Source organism: Bombina bombina, chromosome 1 (assembly GCF_027579735.1).
Source record: "Bombina bombina isolate aBomBom1 chromosome 1, aBomBom1.pri, whole genome shotgun sequence".
Classification (NCBI taxonomy): domain Eukaryota; kingdom Metazoa; phylum Chordata; class Amphibia; order Anura; family Bombinatoridae; genus Bombina; species Bombina bombina.
Window position 1 is genome coordinate 1,255,042,195 of NC_069499.1, and position 21,782 is coordinate 1,255,063,976.

Here is a 21,782-nt window from a genome sequence, read left to right on the forward strand (position 1 = left end):
ACACTTGCTAAGCATACAACTATACCTATCGAAGACAGTTGTGCTTTCATAGATCCTATGGATAAAAAATTAGAGGGTCTCCTAAAGAAAATTTTTGTTCATCAAGGTTTTCTTCTCCAACCTATTGCATATATTGTTCCTGTAACTACTGCAGCTGCTTTCTGGTTTGAGGCTCTAGAAGAGGCTCTTCAGGTGGAGACTCCATTAGAGGATATTATGGATAGAATTAAGGCCCTTAAGTTGGCTAATTCTTTCATTACAGATGCCGCTTTCCAAATGGCTAAATTAGCGGCAAAGAATTCAGATTTTGCCATTTTAGCACGCAGGGCATTATGGCTTAAGTCCTGGTCTGCTGATGTGTCATCAAAATCTAAATTGTTGAACATCCCTTTCAAAGGAAAGACCCTATTCGGGCCTGCACTGAAAGAAATTATTTCAGACATCACTGGAGGGAAAGGCCATGCCCTCCCTCAGGATAAAACAAATAAGATGAGGACCTAACAAAATAATTTTCGTTCCTTTCGGAACTAGAAGGGTGGTCCAGCTTCAGCTTCCCCTGCAGCAAAGCAAGAGGGGAATTCTGTCCAATCCAAATCAGTCTGGAGACCTAACCAGGCTTGGAACAAAGGTAAACAGGCCAAGAAGCCTGCTGCTGCCTCTAAGACAGCATGAAGAGGTAGCCCCCGATCCGAGACTGGATCTAGTAAGGGGCAGACTCTCTCTCTTTGCTCAGGCTTGGGCAAGAGATGTTCACGATTCCTGGGCTTTAGAAATTGTGTCCCAAGGATATCTTCTGGACTTCAAAGACTCCCCCCCCCCCCCCCAGGGGGAGATTTCACATTTCTCAATTGTCTGCAAGCCAGACAAAGAGAGAGGCGTTCTTACGCTGTGTAGAAGACCTACATACCATGGGAGTGATCCGCCCAGTTCCAAGAGCGGAACAAGGGCTAGGTTTTTACTCCAACCTGTTTGTGGTTCCCAAAAAAGAGGGAACTTTCAGACCAATCTTGGATCTCAAAATTCTAAACAAATTCCTCAGAGTACCATCTTTCAGGATGGAGACTATTCAAACTATTCTTCCTCTGATCCAGGAGGGTCAATATATGACTACCGTGGATTTAAAGGATGCGTATCTACACATCCCTATTCACAGAGATCATCATCAATTCCTCAGATTTGCCTTCTGAACAGGCATTACCAGTTTGTGGCCCTTCCCTACGGGTTGGCCACGGCTCCCAGAATTTTCACAAAGGTGCTAGGGTCCCTTTTGGCGGTTCTAAGACCGCGGGGTATAGCAGTGGCGCCTTATCTAGACGACGTCTTAATTCAAGCATCGACTTTCCAGCTAGCCAAGTCTCACACGGACATCGTGTTGGCTTTTCTGAGATCTGACGGGTGGAAGGTGAACATAAAAAAGAGTTCTCTCGTCCCTCTCACAAGAGTTTCCTTCCTAGGGACTCTGATAGACTTGGTAGAAATGAAAATATTTCTGACGGAGGTCAGAAAATCAAAACTTTTAATCACTTGCCGAGCTCTTCATTCCATTCCTCGGCCATCAGTGGCTCAGTGTATGGAGGTAATCGAACTCATGGTAGCGGCAATGGACATAGTTCCTTTTGCCCGTCTACACCTCAGACCACTGCAACTATGCATGCTCAAACAGTGGAATGGGGATTATGCAGATTTATCTCCTCAACTGCATCTGGACCAAGAGACCAGAGATTCTCTTCTCTGGTGCTTGTCTCAGGACCACCTGTCTCAGGGAATGTGTTTCCGTAGGCCAGAGTGGCTCATAGTAACGACAGATGCCAGCCTGCTAGGCTGGGGTGCAGTCTGGAAATCCCTGAAAGCACAGGGCTTATGGTCTCAGGAGGAATCTCTCCTCCCGATAAACATTCTAGAACTGAGAGTGATATTCAATGCGCTTCAGGTGTGGCCTCAGCTAGCTGCGGCCAAATTAATCAGATTTTAGTCGGACAACATCACGACTGTAGCCTATATCAATCATCAAGGAGGAACACGGAGTTATCTTGCAATGATGGAGGTAACCAAAATAATCCGATGGGCGGAGGATCACTCTTGCCATCTCTCAGCAATCCATATCCCAGGGGTAGAGAACTGGGAGGCGGATTTCCTAAGTCGTCAAACTTTTCATTCGGGGGAGTGGGAGCTCCATCCGGAGGTATTTGCCCAGCTGACTCAGCTATGGTGCACACCAGAATTGGATCTGATGGCGTCCCGACAGAACCCCAAACTTCCTCGTTATGGGTCCAGGTCCCGGGATCCCCAGGCGGTACTGATAGATGCTCTAGCAGTGCCCTGGTCCTTCAATCTGGCTTATGTATTTCAACCGTTTCCTCTCCTCCCACGTCTGGGAATCAAGGAGGAAAGAGCTTCGGTGATTTTGATAGCGCCTGCGTGGCCACGCAGGACTTGGTATGCAGACCTGGTGGACATGTCATCTGTTCCACCGTGGACTCTGCCAATGAGGCAGGACCTTCTAATCCAAGGTCCGTTCAAGCTTCCAAATCTAATTTCTCTGCGTCTGAATGCTTGGAGATCGAACGCCTGATTCTATCAAAGCGTGGTTTCTCTGAGTCGGTCATTGATACCCTGATTCAGACTAGAAAGCCTGTTACTAGGAAAATCTATCATAAGTTTTGGCGCAAATATCGTTGTTGGTGTGAATCCAAGGGTTACTCATGGAGTAAGATTAGGATTCCTAGAATTTTGTCCTTTCTCCAAGAAGGATTGGAGAAAGGATTATCAGCTAGTTCCTTAAAGGGACAAATATCTGCTCTGTCTATTCTTTTACACAAACGTCTGGCAGATGTTCCAGACGTTCAAGCATTTAGTCAGGCCTTGGTCAGGATCAAGCCTGTATTTAAACCTGTTGCTCCGCCATGGAGCCTAAACTTGATTCTTAAAGTTCTTCAAGGGGTTCCGTTTGAACCTATGCATTCCATAGATATTAAGCTTCTATCTTGGAAAGTTTTGTTTTTAGTAGCTATCCCTTTGGCTCGAAGAGTTTGAGTTATCTGCTTTACAGTGTGACTCACCTTACTTAGTTTTCCATGCAGATAAGGTGGTTTTGCGTACCAAACCTGGGTTTCTTCCTAAGGTTGTTTCTAATAGGAATATCAATCAGGAGATTGTTGTTCCTTCTCTGTGTCCTAATCCTTCATCAAAGAAGGAACGTCTGTTGCACAATCTTGATGTGGTTCGTGCTTTAAAGTTCTACTTACAAGCAACTAAAGATTTCCGTCAAACATCTTCATTGTTTGTTGTTTATTCTGGTAAACGGAGAGGTCAAAAGGCTACGGCTACCTCTCTTTCCTTTTGGCTGAAAAGCTTCATCCGTTTGGCTTATGAGACTGCTGGCCAGCAGCCTCCTGAAAGAATTACTGCTCATTCTACTAGAGCAGTGGCTTCCACATGGGCTTTTAAAAATGAGGCTTCTGTTGAACAGATTTGTAAGGCGGCGACTTGGTCTTCGCTTCATACTTTTTCCAAATTTTCCAAATTTTATACTTTTGCTTCTGCGGAGGCTATTTTTGGGAGAAAGGTTCTACAAGCAGTGGTGCCTTCCGTTTAAGGTACCTGTCTTGTCCTTCCCTTCACCCGTGTCCTAAAGCTTTGGTATTGGTATCCCATAAGTATGGATGAATCCGTGGACTCGATACATCTTACAAGAGAAAACAGAATTTATGCTTACCTGATAAATTTCCTTCTCTTGTGATGTATCGAGTCCACGGCCTGCCCTGTCTATTTAAGACAGGTAGTATATTTTTATTTAAAAAACTTCAGTCACCACTGCACCCTATAGTTTCTCCTTTTTCTTCCTAGCCTTCGGTCGCATGACTGGGGGGTGGAGCTAAGGGAGGAGCTATATGGACAGCTCTGCTGTGGGTGCTCTCTCTGCCACTTCCTGTAGGGAAGGAGAATATCCCATAAGTATGGATGAATCCGTGGACTCGATACATCACAAGAGAAAGAAATTTATCAGGTAAGCATAAATTCTGTTTTTTCACACAAAAATATACCATTTGCACTAATAAAAGTAAAAAAGTGTGTTAGTGCATATTGAAAATCAAACATTCTAAATATTTGATAATGATTGATTTAACTGTGTCTACAAGTCTCTGCATAATTTTACAACCCACTGTTATCCAGCACTCATTCAGAACACGCTAGAGAGAGGATACAGATGTCACAATGTGTTTTGATTTTTCCCTTTACAAATATACCCAAAATTTTCTATGGCATTGAGGTCCAGTAACTTTCACTTATAATGTGTTAAAATACACAGCTCTGAGGCAATGGCAAAAGTCACATGCCAATGTACTAGATTTAAAGTGCCATAAAACATGTTGAGATCTGTGCATATCCTAACAGGGCTAATTAAGTAGAAAACGTTTCCATAAAAAATATGTTTAAAAATTGCTGGCAAGTATTTTAAACTAATTTTCAAAAATAAGCAAAATTACTTATAAACAGCTAGATTACGAGTTTGGAGTTATGAGGGAAAAAGCAGTGTTATGCTTTATAACGCTGCTTTTTCCCTAACGCCGGTATTACAAGTCTTGTAGGTATAGGTGTACCGCACACCTTTTTGGCCATCACGCAACGTCAGTACCGCACTTTTTTTATTTTTATTAAATATCATTTTTCTTATTTTATACAAGATTACAGTCAGGGATAATTAACTTAACATACCTATACATCATTCTTCTGTATATCGTACAACTTGAAATTATAGCATTCTACATCCCCTCCTTCTATTTACACATTCCACAACAAACCCATATAACAGGAAAAAAACAAAAAAGCTAAAAAGCAAAACATAAAAGCAAAATCGAAAAACAAATACAAACAAATACAAGAAAAGCAAACAACTTGACTTTGCCGTGGCTTCCCGACATATAATAATACATTGTTTCCTTTTACTACATGAGGCCTAGCAATCATTTTAGCAAATTAATCTCTTGCAAAATACCTAGGCATCTTCCTCAGTAGCAACCAATTCTTAATGTATGCTGGCGAGAGCCATATACAGATTCCCTTTTTGGTCTTCCGGGGTGGGGGGGGCGGTTATTACAACATGGGCTATCCCTTTCAGAATAAAATGTGTGCTTATCCAGTATTTTACCAGCTCAGACTTTACTAGGGGCTTGACAATTTGTAGCTGAGTATTTATTGACTGTGCCTCTATTACCTTCAACCATTTATAGAAGAACTTTTTTATTGCTTTCTCCGAATCCGGGGGGTAAATTATATTGTTTCATAATCATTTGATTTATCATCTCAGCTCCAAATTGTGCTATGCTAGGTACTTGTGCTGATTTCCATTAAGCTAATATTAACATGCTTCCTAATAGTATCGCTGTGTTAATTAATTTTGGGTTATCTGTTCAAGTGGAGAAAGAGAACCATTCTATTGCTAAATTGTAGATTATAGTCTAGCATCTTATTTAACCAGTATTGAATTTTTGCCCAGAACTGTTTAACTTTTGGACATGTCTGCTTATTTGGATCCACATTTAGAGCATACTATAACCTTATTCCTGTACCATCTTGCTAGTTTATTTGGTGTTATATATAGTTGGTTTATTATTTTGAAGTGCGATTCCCTCCAGGTCGTTATGCTGGAGGTCTTAACTACTGTAAGTAGACTATCTGTTATCTCAGCAGGTGTAATCGTGTTATATGTTCCCATCCATTTATTCTGGACTGTCTGTAAATAAGATTCTGCTTTATGTGCCATCTGGAAATTATATATTACCCTAATTGCGTAATTCTTTTGTTGGGACATTCTAATAGCTTTTTCTAAGCCTTCTAGTTGCCAATCATTCCCATACTTCCCCTGAAGTTCATTGAATAGGTGCCTAACTTGAAGATACACAAAGAAGTCTGTGTTAGGTAGTTGAAATTCCTTCCTTAGCATTTCAAATGTTTTGATAAAGTGAAGTATAATGTCCTGTATTTGGATCACATTGGTAAGGCCCTTATTGGACCATCTGTAGAATACCATCTTCTTACTGCAACCTGGTTTAAAATTAGGATTACCCCTAATTGGTAGAAATCCAGAAACACAGACATTCAGTCCTGCCTCCTTACTGGTCTTATGCCATGCTGTTATCACATTATTGAATACCGTATATTTGGCAATAGTTGGAGATACATTTTTTGCCTCGCAGTGCAAGAGTGCTTTTAGAGCAAAGGGAGCACATAGATCTGATTCGTATGAGTAACATAATCCCCTTCTAGAATCCAATCTATAGCATATTTAGCTAATGCCGCAAGGTTATAAAGTTTCATATTCATATCACTAACACATACAGTGTTGTCCTACAACTTAACCCTTTATAAATTCATACTAAATTCACACCAAAAGCTCCCCTTATCTGCTCATATTTTTATCTTTTTTAGACAGTTGTTTGGAGGAACAATTGTTTTATTTAGGGTTTGAGCTTATCTTTGCTACTGTTGCGACATTATTTCTTGGGTGCACTCACTCTAATTTGTTTTTTTATAAGAGCACATAGATCTGATTCGTATGTGTAACATAATCCCCTTCTAGAATCCAATCTATAGCATATTTAGCTAATGCCGCAAGGTTATAAATTTTTATGTTGGGGAGCGCTAGACCTCCAGCTTTGATTGGGAGTGTTAATGTTTCTGCTGCACATCACACAATTCCCCCCACACACACACACAAATCTTGCACATATCTTATTAAACTTATTAATATCTTTTTGTTTTAAAATTAAAGGCATATTTTGAAGTATATGTAATATGCGCAGGAAAGATATCGTTTTAATTAACATCACTCTAGCCAGAATGGAAATAGGCAAGGCTGTCCATCTCTTACAATCTACTTCACATTTTTTAAGCATATTGTAAGATTTTTAGCATACCATTGTCTAGGATTTTTAATAAGAACAAGCCCCAAATATTTTATCTCCCCTACCTCTCTGAATGGGCACTCCTTATGTTCAATATTTGGTCCATATAGCCACATAATCTCTGACTTGTCTGGATTAATCTTGTAGCCTGAGAATGCACTAAATTGGTTAATTATAGCTAAGAACTGGTTAATGCTCTGTGATGTGTTGGTTAAGAAAATTAGAAGATCATCTGCGAAAAGGGATAATACTACTTTGTGTTGTTTTATGTTAATACCAGATAGTTCTTTTCTCAGCCTAATAGCTAGAGGTTCTATTGACAGGTTAAAGAGCATAGGCAAAAGAGGACAGCCTTGCCTTGTTCCCTTCCTGAGCTGAATGTTCGGTGTGGTTTCATTATTTATAATTAAATTAGAAGTCGGATCCCTGTACATTAATTTTATAAAGGTACTTATATTTCCTTGTAGCCCAAATTTATCCATAGCTGTGAATAGATGGTCCCATGTTATGAAATTGAACGCTTTTTCAGAGTCTACCACTGGCACTGCTATATCTGCGTCACAATCTCTTGAGCCCTGCTTAGTATGTTGCCAGCAGTACTCTAGCATCGTAAATACTTTGCGGGTATTCCTAGCTGGATTACGCCCTATCATAAATTCATGTTTGATCTGGATGTATTACTTTATGTAGGACCTTTTTGAGTCTATTTGCTATAATGGTCATTCATTTTTTATAATCATTGTTTAGCAATGATATTGGTCTGTAGGACCCTGGATCTTCTGGGTCTCTACCTTTTTTCAGGATTAATGTTATAGAGGATGCTGCAAAGTATTTTGAATGCATTTCCCCTCCAATAAAATACATATTATACAGATTTGTAAGATTTGTAAGTGTGGGGGCAATTTCACTAGATAGCATTTTATAGAATTCTGCAGGAATCATATCTGGTCCTGGGGCTTTATTGACTTTTCTCTGATTTATAGTTTGGATTACTTTTGCTTCTGTTATCGTTAGGTTTAAAGAGGCAGTGTCTTCTTCTTCAAATTTCCTAACGTCTAATTGGTTCCAGAAATCTATTTTACTCTTTTTAAAAAGTTCTTTTTCAATTGGACTTCCATAGCGCCGGTATTATGAGTTTGCCTGGGAGGCCAAAAAATGAGCAGTACACCCTATACTGACAAGATCCGTACCGCCATCTAAAGTCAGTAGTTATGAGATTTACGTTACAAAGCTGTACCATAAAACTCATAACTAAACTGCTACAAAGTACACTAAACACCCATAAACCCTATTAACCCCTAAACCGAGGCCCTCCCGCATCGCAAACACTATAATAATTTATTAACCCCTATTCTGCCACTTCCCGACATCATCGCCACTATAATAAACCTATTACCCCTAAACCGCCGCCCTCCCGCATCGCAAACACTATTTAAATATTATTAACCCCTAATCTGCCATCCGCCCACACCGCCGCTATAATAAACCTATTAACCACTAAACCGCAAGCCCCCCACAACGAAATATACTAAAATAAATTATTAACCCATAAACCTCTGACCTCCCACATCACTACCTCTACATAAATATATTAACCCCTAATCCTAACCCTAAAGTAACCCTAACCCTAAGTCTATCCCTAACCCTATCGTAACCCTAACACCCCATAACTTAAATATAATTAAAATAAATCTAAATAAACCTTACAATTATTAACTAAATAATTCCTATTTAAAACTAAATACAAACTTACCTGTAAAAAAAACCTAAGTTAGCTACAAAATAACTAATAGTTATATTGTAGCTATCTTAGGTTTTATTTTTATTTCACACAGGTAAGTTTGTATTTATTTTAACTAGGTAGACTAGCTAGTAAATAGTTATTAACTATTTCCTAGCTACCTAGTTAAAATAAATACAAAGTTACCTGTAATAAATAAAAATAAAACCTAACCTGCCTTACACTAAAAACTAACATTACAATAAAATAAAATAATAAAATTATTAAAATACAAATAACCACTAAATTACAAAAAATAAAAAACGAAATTATCAAAAATAAAAGCGAATTACTTCTAATCTAATAGCCTTATCAAAATAAATAGCCCCCCCCAAAATAAAAAACCCTAGCCTACACTAAACTGTCAATGGCCCTTAAAAGGGCCTTTTGCGGGGCATTGCCCCAAAGAAATCAGCTCTTTTACCTGTAAAAATAAATACAAACACCGCCAACAGTAAAACCCACCACTCACCCCCAAACCCCCCAAATAAACCTTAGCTAAACATTGCCCTGAAAAAGGCATTTGGATGGGCATTTAGCTCTTTTACATTGCCCAAAACCCTAACCTAAAAAAAACCCACCCAAAAAAACCTTAAAAAAAACCTAACACTAACCCTCGACGATCCACTTACAGTAATCGAAGTCCGGACATCCATCCTCATCCAGCCGGCGAAGTCCTCATCCAAGCGGCAAGAAGTCTTCATCTAGGAGGCCTCTTCGATCTTCATCCAGCCGGCGAAGTCCTCATCCAAGCAGAAAAAAGTCTTCATCCAGACGGCATCTTCTATCTTCATCCATCCAGCGCGGAGCGGGTCCATCTTCAAGAGATCCGGCATGGAGCATCCTCTTCTTACGGTCACTGCCGTAAACTGAAGGTTCCCTTTAAGTGACGTCATTAAAGATGGCGTCCCTTGAATTCCTATTGGCTGAAAGATTTCTATCAGCCAATAGGAATTAAAGGTGAAAATATCCTATTGGCTGTTGCAATCAGCCAATAGGATTGAGTTTTCATCCTATTGGCTGATCCAATCAGCCAATAGGATTGAGCTCTCATTCTATTGACTGATTGGAACAGACCTGAGTGAGTTTTTTGGAGTAGTTTGATCCACCCCCCCATCTATCAGTGTTTAGCTTCAGAAACACAGGCATCATATTTCAACTGAGTTCACAGCTGCTTATTTGCTACTAGTCATGTTCCAGCAGATAATGACTGTTCAGGTTTGCATTCTACCAAAGCAAAGGTAGATATAGATGCAGCCATAGGAGGAAATGTGTGGGTGGGAGTTAGAGCTGTACAATTCAGAAACTTAAAAGAAAGGGTTAATGGTGAGGCACTGCAGTATCAATTTGCAGGTAAAGTAGTTAAAGTACATATTATTATATTTTGTCTCTTTCCCAACTTGTTTATGTCCCTTTAAATGTATGCATCTGCCTTAAAGCGCAGAAGCTTCACAGGGCTCCCATAGCATGAGAGAAACAAAATGACAGGTCATCAGCGTTAATAACAACATAAGTGTACTTCCTTATTCGTGGGTGACAAGTGTCTTCACAGATATACAGGCCAAATACAGATCACACTGTATGTCCTTACTGGTGGAACTATGTTGTGCTCTCACAAGGCGCTTACCTCATTGCACCATTGACACAATATGGAGTCACACACCTCACTTGATTGAGACACTGTATGGCTCTCTGACTGTAGATTGTAGTTCCTGTGTATATTGCAGACCTGGGGCGCTATCACATATATTGCATAGTTTTCAGCACAACTGCTGAAACCCACATCGCCCGTAGGTTCACCTTGCACATCAGGTGAATCACATAACACACGCCGCAATATGATAAACTGGCGTAAGTCGGAAAAACTCGCCAGAAACTTATGTTAGTACTGTATATTGCATGAGTAACTAAAAAATAAAGAGTAATTTATTTTTTTTATATTAAAATCACACATAAAAGTCGAAACCAAAATAAATTAATAAATCAACACGTGAAAACACCATTCAAAACCCCTAAACCGCCATCCCCCCACAATGCTATCACTATTAAGTTATTAACCCCCTACACCGCCATCCCCCCACAATTCAAAGTACCTAATTAAATTATTAACTCCTAAACCGCCTACCTGCAAAACGTAAATTATTAAACTAATAACTAAACCCCCTAACCTAACACCCCTTAACTTGACCCCAGTTAAAATACAGTTAAATAAAATTAAAACTATACTAACTACCTTAAAAAATAACACTTAAATTACAAAAAAAAACTAGCGTTACAGAAAAAAAAAAAAAAAATTAAGATTACTAAAAATAATAAATCCTAACATAACCAAAAAAATTAAAACACTACCATTACAACCCCCCCCACTAACATTACATAAAATAAAAAAAGCTAATATTACAAAAAATAACAAACATTACATTAAAAAACCGACAATTACCCCCTAACATTTAAAACCTAACTAAAAAAAAAACCTAATCTACCCATTACCCTGAAAAAGGATGGGCATTACCCTTAAAAGTGCATTCAGCTCTTTTGCTGCTCAAAATATAAAAATAAAAAAATCCCTAATCTTAAAAAAAAAAAACATCCCAGCGGCGATACATCTTCATCCATCGGCGGAACATCTTCTACAATCTTCATCCAGGCCGCGGTCCATCTTCTAGCTTCATCCCGTTGGCGGCAGCGACGTTGGCGGTCCTCTTCATCTGCGCGACATGGAGCTCCTCTTCATGCGGTCTCTAGCAGCACATTGAAGATTGAATGCAAGGTACCCCTTTTATATATGGGTACCCTTGCAATCCTATTGGCTGCTTTGATTCTTGAAATTAAAATCAGCCAATAGTATGAAAGCTGCGGTTTAGGGGTTAATAGTTTAATTTGGTACTTTGCGTTGTGGGGGGAGGGTTTAGGGGGTTAATAGCTTAATTAGGTACTTTGCGTTGTGGGGGGATGGCGGTGTAGGGGTTAATAGTTTAATTAGGTACTTTGCGTCGTGGGGAGATGGCGGTTTAGGGGTTAATATATTTATTTAATAGTTGAGATGTGGGGGGATTGCAGTTTAGGGGTTAATACATTTTATTAGTGAATGCGATGTGGGGGGATAGCGGTTTGGGGGTTGATATTTCGCATGCGTTAACTGTGTGTTAAAGGGACACTGAACCCATTTTTTTTTGCAATTTTAAGCAACTTTCTAATTTACTCCTATTAGCAAATGTTCTTCATTCTCTTAGTATCTTTATTTGAAAAGCAAGAATATAAGTTTAGATGCCGGCCCATTTTAGGTGAACAACCTGGGTTGTTCTTGCTGATTGGTGGATACATTCATCCACCAATAAACAAGGGCTGTCCAGGGTTCTTTTTAAATAAAGATAGCAAGAGAACGAAAAAAAATGATAATAGGAGTAAATTAGAAAGTTCACCAGCACTTCTTTACATCGGAATTCTTACTTTGTAATGGCAATAGTCTGACATATTTTGCACCTTCACTGGGGACATTTATTAGAACTCTTGCTTCTATTTGATCTGTCATGCACTTACAAGAAAGAAAAGAGTGGATTTGAGAAAGGTAATAAAGTGACGAAACAATCATACGGCTAGATTACGAGTTTTGCGTTAGGCTTAAAAAGCAGCGTTGGTCGGTCCTAACGCTGCTTTTTAACGCCCGCTGGTATTATGAGTCTTGCAGGTACAGGTGTACCGCTCACTTTTTTGGCCAGACTTGGAAATACCGCAAATCCACTTACGTAAATTGTGTATCCTATTTTTTCAATGGGACTGGCATAGCGGCGGTATTACGAGTCTGACAAAAAGTAAGCAGTAGACCCTCTCCTGTCAAGACTGGTACCGCATTTTAAAGTCAGTAGTTAAGAGTTTTATGGTACAACGCCGTAGCATAAAACTCTTAACTAAAGTGCTAAAAAGTACACTAACACCCATAAACTACCTATTAACCCCTAAACCGAGGCCCTCCCGCATAGCAAACACTAAAATACATTTTTAACCCCTAATCTGCCGAACCGGACATCGCCGCCACTATAATTAATTTATTAAACCCTAAAGCGCCGCACTCCCACCTCGCAAACATTAGTTAAATATTATTAACCCCTAATCTGCAATCCCAAACATCGCCGACATCTACCTACATTTATTAACCCCTAATCTGCCGCCCACAACGTCCCTGCCACTATACTAAAGTTATTAACCCCTAAATCTAAGTCTAACCCTAACACCCCCTAACTTAAATATAATTTAAATAAATCTAAATAAAATTACATTATTCCTATTTAAAACTAAATACTTACCTATAAAATAAACCCTAAGCTAGCTACAATATAACTAATAGTTACATTGTATATAGCTTAGAGTTTATTTTTATTTTACAGGCAAGTTTGTATTTATTTTAACTAGGTACAATAGTTATTAAATGGTTATTAACTATTTAATAACTACCTAGCTAAAATAAATACAAAAGTACCTGTAAAATAAAACCTAACCTAAGTTACAATTACACCTAACACAACACTATAATTAAATTATTTCCCTACATTAAATACAATTTATACAAATAAATGAAATTATCTAAAGTACAAAAAAACAAACACTAAATTACAGAAAATAAAAAACAAATTACAAGATTTTTAAACTAATTACACCTAATCTAATCCCCCTAACAAAATAAAAAAGCCCCCCCAAAATAAAAAAAGCCCTACCCTACACTAAATTACAAATAGCCCTTAAAAGGGCCTTTTGCGGGGCATTGCCCCAAAGTAATCAGCTCTTTTACCTGTAAATAAAATTATGCAATCAGCCAATAGAATTGAGCTCGCATTCTATTGGCTGATTATTTTTATGTTTCTATTGGTTGATTGGAACAGCCAATAGAATGCCAGCTCAATCCTATTGGCTGATTGCATCAGCCAATAGGATGTTTTCTACCTTAATTCCGATTGGCTGATAGAATTCTCTCAGCCAATCGGAATTGAAGGGACGCCATCTTGGATGACGTCATTTAAAGGAACCTTCATTCAGTCTTAGCCGTCGGATGAAGAGGATGCTCCGCGTCGGATGTCTTGAAGATGGACCCGCTCCGCGCTAGATGGATGAAGATAGAAAATGCCTTCTGGATGAAGACTTCTGCCCATCTGGAGGACCACTTTGCCCGGCTTTGATGAAGACTTCTCCCGGCTTCGTTGAGGACTTCGGCCCGGTTGGATGAAGACTTCTTCCGGTAAGGTGATCTTCAAGGGGTTAGTGTTAGGTTTTTTTAAGGGGGCATTGGGTGGGTTTTAGAGTAGGGTTGGTTGTGTGGGGGGTGGGTTTTAATGTTGGGGGGGGATTTGTAATTTTTTTTTACAGGTAAAAGAGCTCATTACTTTGGGGCAATGCCCCGCAAAAGGCCCTTTTAAGGGCTATTTGTAATTTAGTGTAGGGTAGGGCTTTTTTATTTTGGGGGGGGCTTTTTAATTTTGTTAGGGGGATTAGATTAGGTGTAATTAGTTTAAAAATCTTGTAATTTAATTCTATTTAAGTTAGGGGGTGTTAGGGTTAGACTTAGGCTTAGCGGTTAATACATTTAGTATAATGGCGGCGACGTTGGGGCGGCAGATTAGGGGTTAATAAATGTAGGTAGGTGGCTGCGATGTTAGGGCCGGCAGATTAGGGGTTAATAATATTTAACTAATGTTTGCGAGGCGGGAGTGCAGCGGTTTTATTTCCCCATAGGAATCAATGGGGCTGCATTAAGGAGTTTTACGCTGCTTTTTTGCAGGTGTTAGGCTTTTTTTCAGCCGGCTCTCCCCGTTGATTCCTATGGGGAAATCGTGCACGAGCACGTTACACCAGCTCACCGCTGACTTAAGCAGCGCTGGTATTGGAGTGCGGTAAGGAGCAAAATTTTGCTCAATGCTCACTTCTTGTCTGGTTTGTAAAAACCCGTAATACCAGCGCTGTCTGTAAGTGAGTGGTGAGCATAAACTGCTCGTTAGTACCGCACAGCCTCTAACACAAAACTCGTAATCTAGTCAATAGCTTTTTATTAACAGCAGCCTTTTAAGATATCTGCAGACAAGAACTAGTTTGGCAAGAAAGCTTAGTCAATTATACATAATCTGATTATAAACTCAATATTTGTTTGTATGACTAGAAGATATATTGCAGGGTTAGGCTTGTGAAAGCTGACGTGTGTATGCACAATTTTCTAAGATTTGTGCTCTACTGGGGGCTAGCTGAACACATTGGTGAACCATTAAAAGAGACAAATGTGGGTAGCAACCTATAACCAGCTGGCTACAATTAGTGCATTACTGCTGCTGAACATAAGTACATATTGTTTTCAACAAATTATACAAATGATGAGGACAAAGTAAATTTTTGTCCTCTCCCTTTCTTCCCTCCTCTCCTCTCCCTCCCTCCCTCCCTCCCTATCTCCCTTCTCTTCCTCTTCTCCTTCCCTTCTCCATCATCTGCCATCTCTCCCTTCCTCTAACCCTCCCTCCTCCTTTCTCTTCCCTCCTCACCTCTTATTTACTTCGGCAATGCAATTTAAAAAAGTCATGTTACACCCTGAGCAAACCTAAATATGCCACTGATGTAGACAAATCCCATCTTCTTATAAAATTCTTATAAAATTATTTTATATTGTTCTTTCAGACTCCAAAAACCCCCCTGCAGAAAAGTATGGACAAGCTTGGAAAGCAACTGTCTCTCTTCTCATTTGGAATCATTGGTAAGAATGGAATGTAACATTCTAGTAGATGTATTAAGACTGTTGTTATATCCATTTATTTAACAGACACACTTAAAGATTTACCTACAAAACGCAAAGAAAACAATGATGTAGGTTAATGTCCAAAACTATGGTAGCTTAGCCAAGATTCACATTATCATAAACATTAAAGAGAATGTTGCTTCAATATCCTAGAATAACTAGATCATTATTATATATAATATAATACACACACAAAGCTGTCTGTCTGAATAAGCACTGACCCATGTATAATAAAAGGCGTCTTTGTCCCTTTAATAGAATACAGTTTAATTGCTAAATAAGTATAAAAATATATCCTTCTTTCTATAATTCTAGGTTTAATAATGCTAATTGGATGGCTCCAAGGGAAACCACTTCTTAGTATGTTTACAATTGGAGTCAGGTAAGGTATTTTTTGTATCTTAAGCAATACTGTTAAATTATTTTCGTTTATGATTTACAGATTTAGCAGTTCCCTACCCTGAGGTCTTATTATTTGCTATGTTTGACACACACAGAGATGATGGCCTCTATTTATCAAAGTCTGGCGGACCTGATCCGACAGTGCGGATCAGGTCCACCAGACCTCGCTGAATACGGAGAGCAATACGCTCTCCGTATTCAGCATTGCACCAGCAGCTCACAAGAGCTGCTGGTGCAACGCTGCCCCCTGCAGACTCGCAGACTCGTCGCCAGCAGGGGGGTGTCAATCAACCCGATCGTACTCGATCGGGTTGAATTCCGGCAATGTCTGTCCGCCTGCTCAGAGCAGGCGGACAGGGTTATGGAGCAGCGGTCTTAAGACCGCTGCTTCATAACTGCTGTTTCTGGCGAGTCTGCAGGCTCGCCAGAAACACGGGCCCTCAAGCTCCATCCAGAGCTTGATAAATATGCCCCAGTGTGTCTTGTTTAAGTTCATTGACAGTGGTGAATTGATATGAATTTAATGTTCCAATAAACACCAACCCTGGTTGTAATGAATGAAGAGACCTCTGAAATGTAGTATACGCTTTGTAGAAATGCTACACTGGTTAAATTGATTTTTTTATCAAAACTGTAGATCTTATTTTTTTTCCCCTGGCTCATCCATTGACTCATTGCAGCTATCATTTTCTAAAGCTTTCAAAGACATATGACTACACTAATGTGCCTAGCTTCCACTTTAGAGATAGGCATGTGAAGGCTACAGCAGCTTTACGTTTAAAGTGTTTCTTTGCCAAGGGCATGGAAAATATTTTCATGATTAATAAAATAGTTTATGGCTAGTGAACATGCGCCACTAAACAGCAATGCAATTATAACTGCAGTGCTTATCACATCTAGGTTCTTTATTGCATGACTGATCTAGGTGCAGGTGAGTATGTGACTGCCCTAGAGATGTTGATATGTTTGCTTCTTTATGTGTATGAACTTTGCTGACATGTTGAAGAAGTAGGCATAACAACCAGTTTGAATTTAAAGGGAGAGGGCAGAATTCTAAAAAAGCTAAAGATATGCAAATGGCTGAATTCCTCACACTGATGACTAGATTACTAGTGGTATGCTAAGTGTTGCGCACAAGCGATAGGTGTTTATTGCAGCTCTTTGCGTGCGTCAGAAGTAGCACATGTATTACAAGTTGAAAGTAAACGTGTTCACTTGAGTACAATTGAATTTAACGTGTGCCGGAATAGCGTGCCTTCTGAGCTCTGGTTATCTGTTACACAAGTCAAAAAATTTAACAAAACACATCAAAAAGACATTTTACAGACACTCATAATTACACTGTCTAATAAAAATATTTTTTTAAAAATTGCATACAAACATTATGAGGGCTCAAAAGATATGAGGTTTCAGGTGTTAGGAAAAAAAAGGGCTGCAAAGGGTTTTAAAATTATACATACATATACATGTCTAAATATGTATATGTGTATATATATATATATATATATATATATATATATATATGTGTGTGTGTGTGTGTGTGTGTTTATATGTGTATTTACAGATACAGTATATATACATATATAAAGACATAAAATCATATGCAGATATATGTATAAGTGCATTGTAGTCCTTTGTAGCCAAGTAGCTGAAAACATGTAAAAATCATATTTATGCAATATTCATATTTGATAAAGTGTTTAACTATATATGCACTGTAAATATTTCACATTCTAATGTTCTTCACATAGGGGAATATGTACTAAGTATTTTCTTCTTAAATGGAAAGAGTCCACAGCTGCATTCATTACTTTTGAGAAATAAGAACCTGGCCACCAGGAGGCGGCAAAGACAACCCAGGCTTAAATAATCCTCCTACTCCGCTGATCCCCCAGTCATTCTTTGCCTTTCATCCCAGGAGGTTGGCAGAGACGTGTCAGAATTTTAAATTTTTGTTTTTTGTCTCTTATGGAGGGTAGTACTCTTCGGCATGGGAGAGGAGTTTTAAGTAGTCCTGTCAGTGTGGGCTTGGATGAAAGTTAGAGTCTTTCTGCAAAACCATCCCGACTCAGATTAACAGCTTCTCAAGCAATCAGCGTTGTCGAACTTCTAATAAATAGAAAGGTCAAAACTGAAATGTGCATTGGTGCATTTAAAATAGAAATCTTTTTGCAGTATACTTCCAAAAATGCTTCTAGTAAAGGTTATCACTGTTTTAGAGGCATACATACATATGCTACGTGACTAGATCAACAGGTTACAAACACCATCTATAAACAGATTGCCGGTAGTAGTGTGTATTGCACTAGTGAAGACTACATTTGTGTCATACAAACCACTCCTGACTCCCTGAGATGGACTGGTATTTGGATGCTGATGCACTGGGCCCTCACAGAATATGTGAATATGCTGCTGAAAAACAGTAAATATTTTCTAGAAACATTTTTGCTAATGGAAGTATATTGCAAAAAATCTTCTGTTTAAATATTTCCATCCACATTAAATTTGGCCTTTCTTTCCCTTTAAACACATAGCAAAAGTGGGATTTTTTTAAAAAAAAGTGTTGTGTTTTTAAACTAGAATGTCTCTTTAAAGATTCATATAAAGTTTAGAAACCAATGCATTGACACATTTGGGATACTTTTATTTTTAAGATTATATTAAATGGTTAAAATGTGTTTTTCCAGTATAACAAATTTGTGCCAACTTTCTGTTAAATATTTTCTAGCAGATAAATATATTGATGTACTCTGTATTATTAACCTAAATATATTAATTGTGATTTCAGCTTAGCTGTAGCCGCTATACCTGAAGGTCTTCCCATTGTCGTCACAGTCACTCTAGCCTTGGGCGTCATGAGGATGGCCAAAAAACGTGTTATCGTAAAAAAGCTTCCAATTGTGGAAACTTTAGGTAAGTCTTATTGATTTGGTGACTGGCACACATTACTGCTTGTTGTCTATATTTATTACAAAAAAGAAGACGTTGAAAAAAATTGGCTGCGTAATATAGATACAAATTCCCAAATTTAGAATTTCAAAATTCAGACTTTTTAATTTAAATTTTTTTTAATAACATTATTAAAAACTACTATTTTTCCTTTCCATTAAGTCACAATCTTCCCTGTCAGCATTTTTGGTTTGTTTTTTTTTGTGTTCTAAAATGCAATTGATAGTATATATTTAATAAATCATATAATAAATATATAAAACTACCTTGCATGTATAAGATGTATTATTCCATGTAAATATTGCCTTAATGTCATAAAATATTGTTGTTTACACTTGGCCCCATCCTCTCCCTAAGCTGTTCCATTTTACAGATGTAAATATACAAATATTATGAAAACCAAGCTATTCTAAAATCCAAACCTTTTCTGGTACCAAGAGGTTTGGATAAATGATTTTGTACCTGTAAAGTTAAAAATCAGGGTGAAGCAATAGATTTAGTAGATTTTAATCAAGTATATGACACACAACAAACAAATTGATAAACTTCATTGCCTCTTTTTCTGGTCAGGTTGTTGCAATGTCATTTGTTCGGATAAGACAGGGACTCTGACAGCCAATGAGATGACAGCCACAAAAATTGTGACATCAGATGGATTCCATGCAGAGGTAACTTATTGGTTTCCACACACATCACTCACTGGTGTCTCTTCAGTCACTCAACTTTCCATCCCACTGTCCATCTATATAATCATGATTTTCACAGTATGTAAATATTTTAAGATATACAATCAATTGTAATAAACTCATATGAACAAGAAGTATTAATTTGCTGTATATATAATGATATTTTTTTCTTAGGTTACAGGTGTTGGTTATGAAGAGAAGGGACATGTCCTTTTGTTACCATCGAATGAAGAAGTTCATGAATTTTCCAATTTATCTATAGGAAAACTAGTGGAGGTGGGAACCACCAATGAGTTAAAATTCTTATGCTGTCTTTGGGTAGAACTGGGATCCTGATTGTTCTTCTGTCAACTCTCATAGTCAGTAAATTTCTAGCAATACAAAAAGGTTAAGAAACATGATGTTAATGGTTGATTAAACTATAGTGTATTCATTTTCCTACTATTTTAATGTCTAAAAAATATTTATTCTGCATTTGAGTTATTCTAGTATTTTAAAATCCAAATACAACCACATTCAGTGTAAGGCTGATAAAGGTTTTGTAAAGCAACTCTAATGCATAACTCTTGTAACCATGAGAAATAAATTCACATATTCTATATTGAACTCTTCCTTGTACATTTTGATGCCGAGCCAACTCCATTTTATGATCTTACTATAAACAGCAGCTGTGTGTAAGACTTATCTAGTTAAAATTTCCTTTTGTTACTCTTGGTATCTTTATCTGAAAAAACAAGAATGTAAGCTTAGGAGCTGGCCCATTTTTGTTTCAGCACTCTGGGTAGCGCTTGCTGATTGGTGTCTAAATGTAATAAATGTCCAGAATCATGTACCTTGCAAAATTAACACAAGGTTTTTCAATGTTCTCTCATGTCTATTTATATTAAATACTATACTATATTTTTATAACTATGCATAATATTTTGACATTATAAATACTATATGATATATATTGTTTATTATTTGCTAAAAAGTGATCTGATATTTTGAGGATTTACTTGTAACCCCAGAGACAAAATAACCTGTTGGTCCTTCTTCTGGCGATCTTCTACTTTTTCTAGACTTAATTGAATTACCTTTAATCACTAGTACAAGTAATTGGAATATCTTAATAATCCAGGATTTAAGAAACTAAACACAGGAGAAACATTCAGACATTTTGTAATTTATGAGATGAAGCAGAAAGATTAATCTCATGTTGTGATATCAAAATTGCTGGAGTTGACAATCATTGTCCTGTTACCTGGAGTATTACTTTTTCCCTAGAATGCCTAGATTAGCAGTACATCTTGTGACTAGCAATACATTATACACCTTTCTGTACACTTCTTGTAATATGAAAATGATCTTTCATATTATAGAACATTTCAGAGGATTGTGTCAGTGCCTTTGCAAGCTATAAATATGTGCTTGTTTTATTTATAATAAAGTGATTATGCTTTGGAATATGCTCTGATAGCATATTTTATCATTTCTTTTAGGCTGGATGCATAGCCAACAATGCAGTAATTAGGAAAGGTACGCTAATGGGTCAGCCAACAGAAGGTGCTCTACTGGTCCTTGGAATGAAGGTATGGATTTCTTACCGTGACTTCGTTTGTCTTTGTATTAGAGTAAATTTATTAAAAGATAAAAATGTAAATGCATAATGAGCATTGTAAGAAAAAGAGAAACAATAAGGATTTAGATAGAATAATAATCATTTGTTGATTTCTTCTACATCTTCCATCTTAGTAGTTGGAATTATAAATTGCATATATAAGACCTGTAACAATACTGAAAGTAGCCGGGTATCATTTTATGTATATTTTTTATAGAACAAAATAAGCCATGATTTTAAGTGATGACAGGGTAATGTTTATTTTTTAGTAGGTTAACTACTTTTAATGAAAGCTTTTAGATACGAAAAAAGTCCAAGCACTGCCTTATAAAAAATATAAGTTTATTATGATAAATAGCCCATGGTAAAAACAGTACAACAAAACACGGATCTGATGCATTTTGGTGTTACTCTGCTTTTGTTGTGATTAAAGGGACAGTCTAGTCAAAATTAAACTTTCATGATTCAGATAGGGCATGCAATTTTGACCAACTTTCCAATTTATTTTTATCATCAAATTTCCTTTGGTCTCTTGGTATTCTTCGTTGAATGCTAAACCTAGGTAGGCTCATATGCTAATTTCTAAGCCCTTGAAGGCTGCCTCTTATCTCAGTGCATTTTGACATTTTTTACAGCTAGACACTGCTATGTGTGCCATATAGATAACATTGTGCTCACTCCCATGAAGTTA

The 21,782-nt window shown here is 37.8% G+C and overlaps 1 protein-coding gene across 1 annotated transcript in view; it reads left to right on the forward strand.

Annotated features, from left to right (window-relative positions):
* ATP2C2 (ATPase secretory pathway Ca2+ transporting 2) overlaps nt 1–21,782 on the forward strand; it is a 337,340-nt gene that overhangs the window by 260,902 nt on the left and 54,656 nt on the right. Inside the window, exons 11-16 of the mRNA XM_053719160.1 lie at nt 15,337–15,412; nt 15,770–15,836; nt 18,645–18,769; nt 19,376–19,473; nt 19,666–19,767; nt 20,973–21,062. Coding sequence (XP_053575135.1) covers nt 15,337–15,412; nt 15,770–15,836; nt 18,645–18,769; nt 19,376–19,473; nt 19,666–19,767; nt 20,973–21,062 — 558 coding nt within the window. The remainder of the gene's footprint in view (nt 1–15,336; nt 15,413–15,769; nt 15,837–18,644; nt 18,770–19,375; nt 19,474–19,665; nt 19,768–20,972; nt 21,063–21,782) is intronic.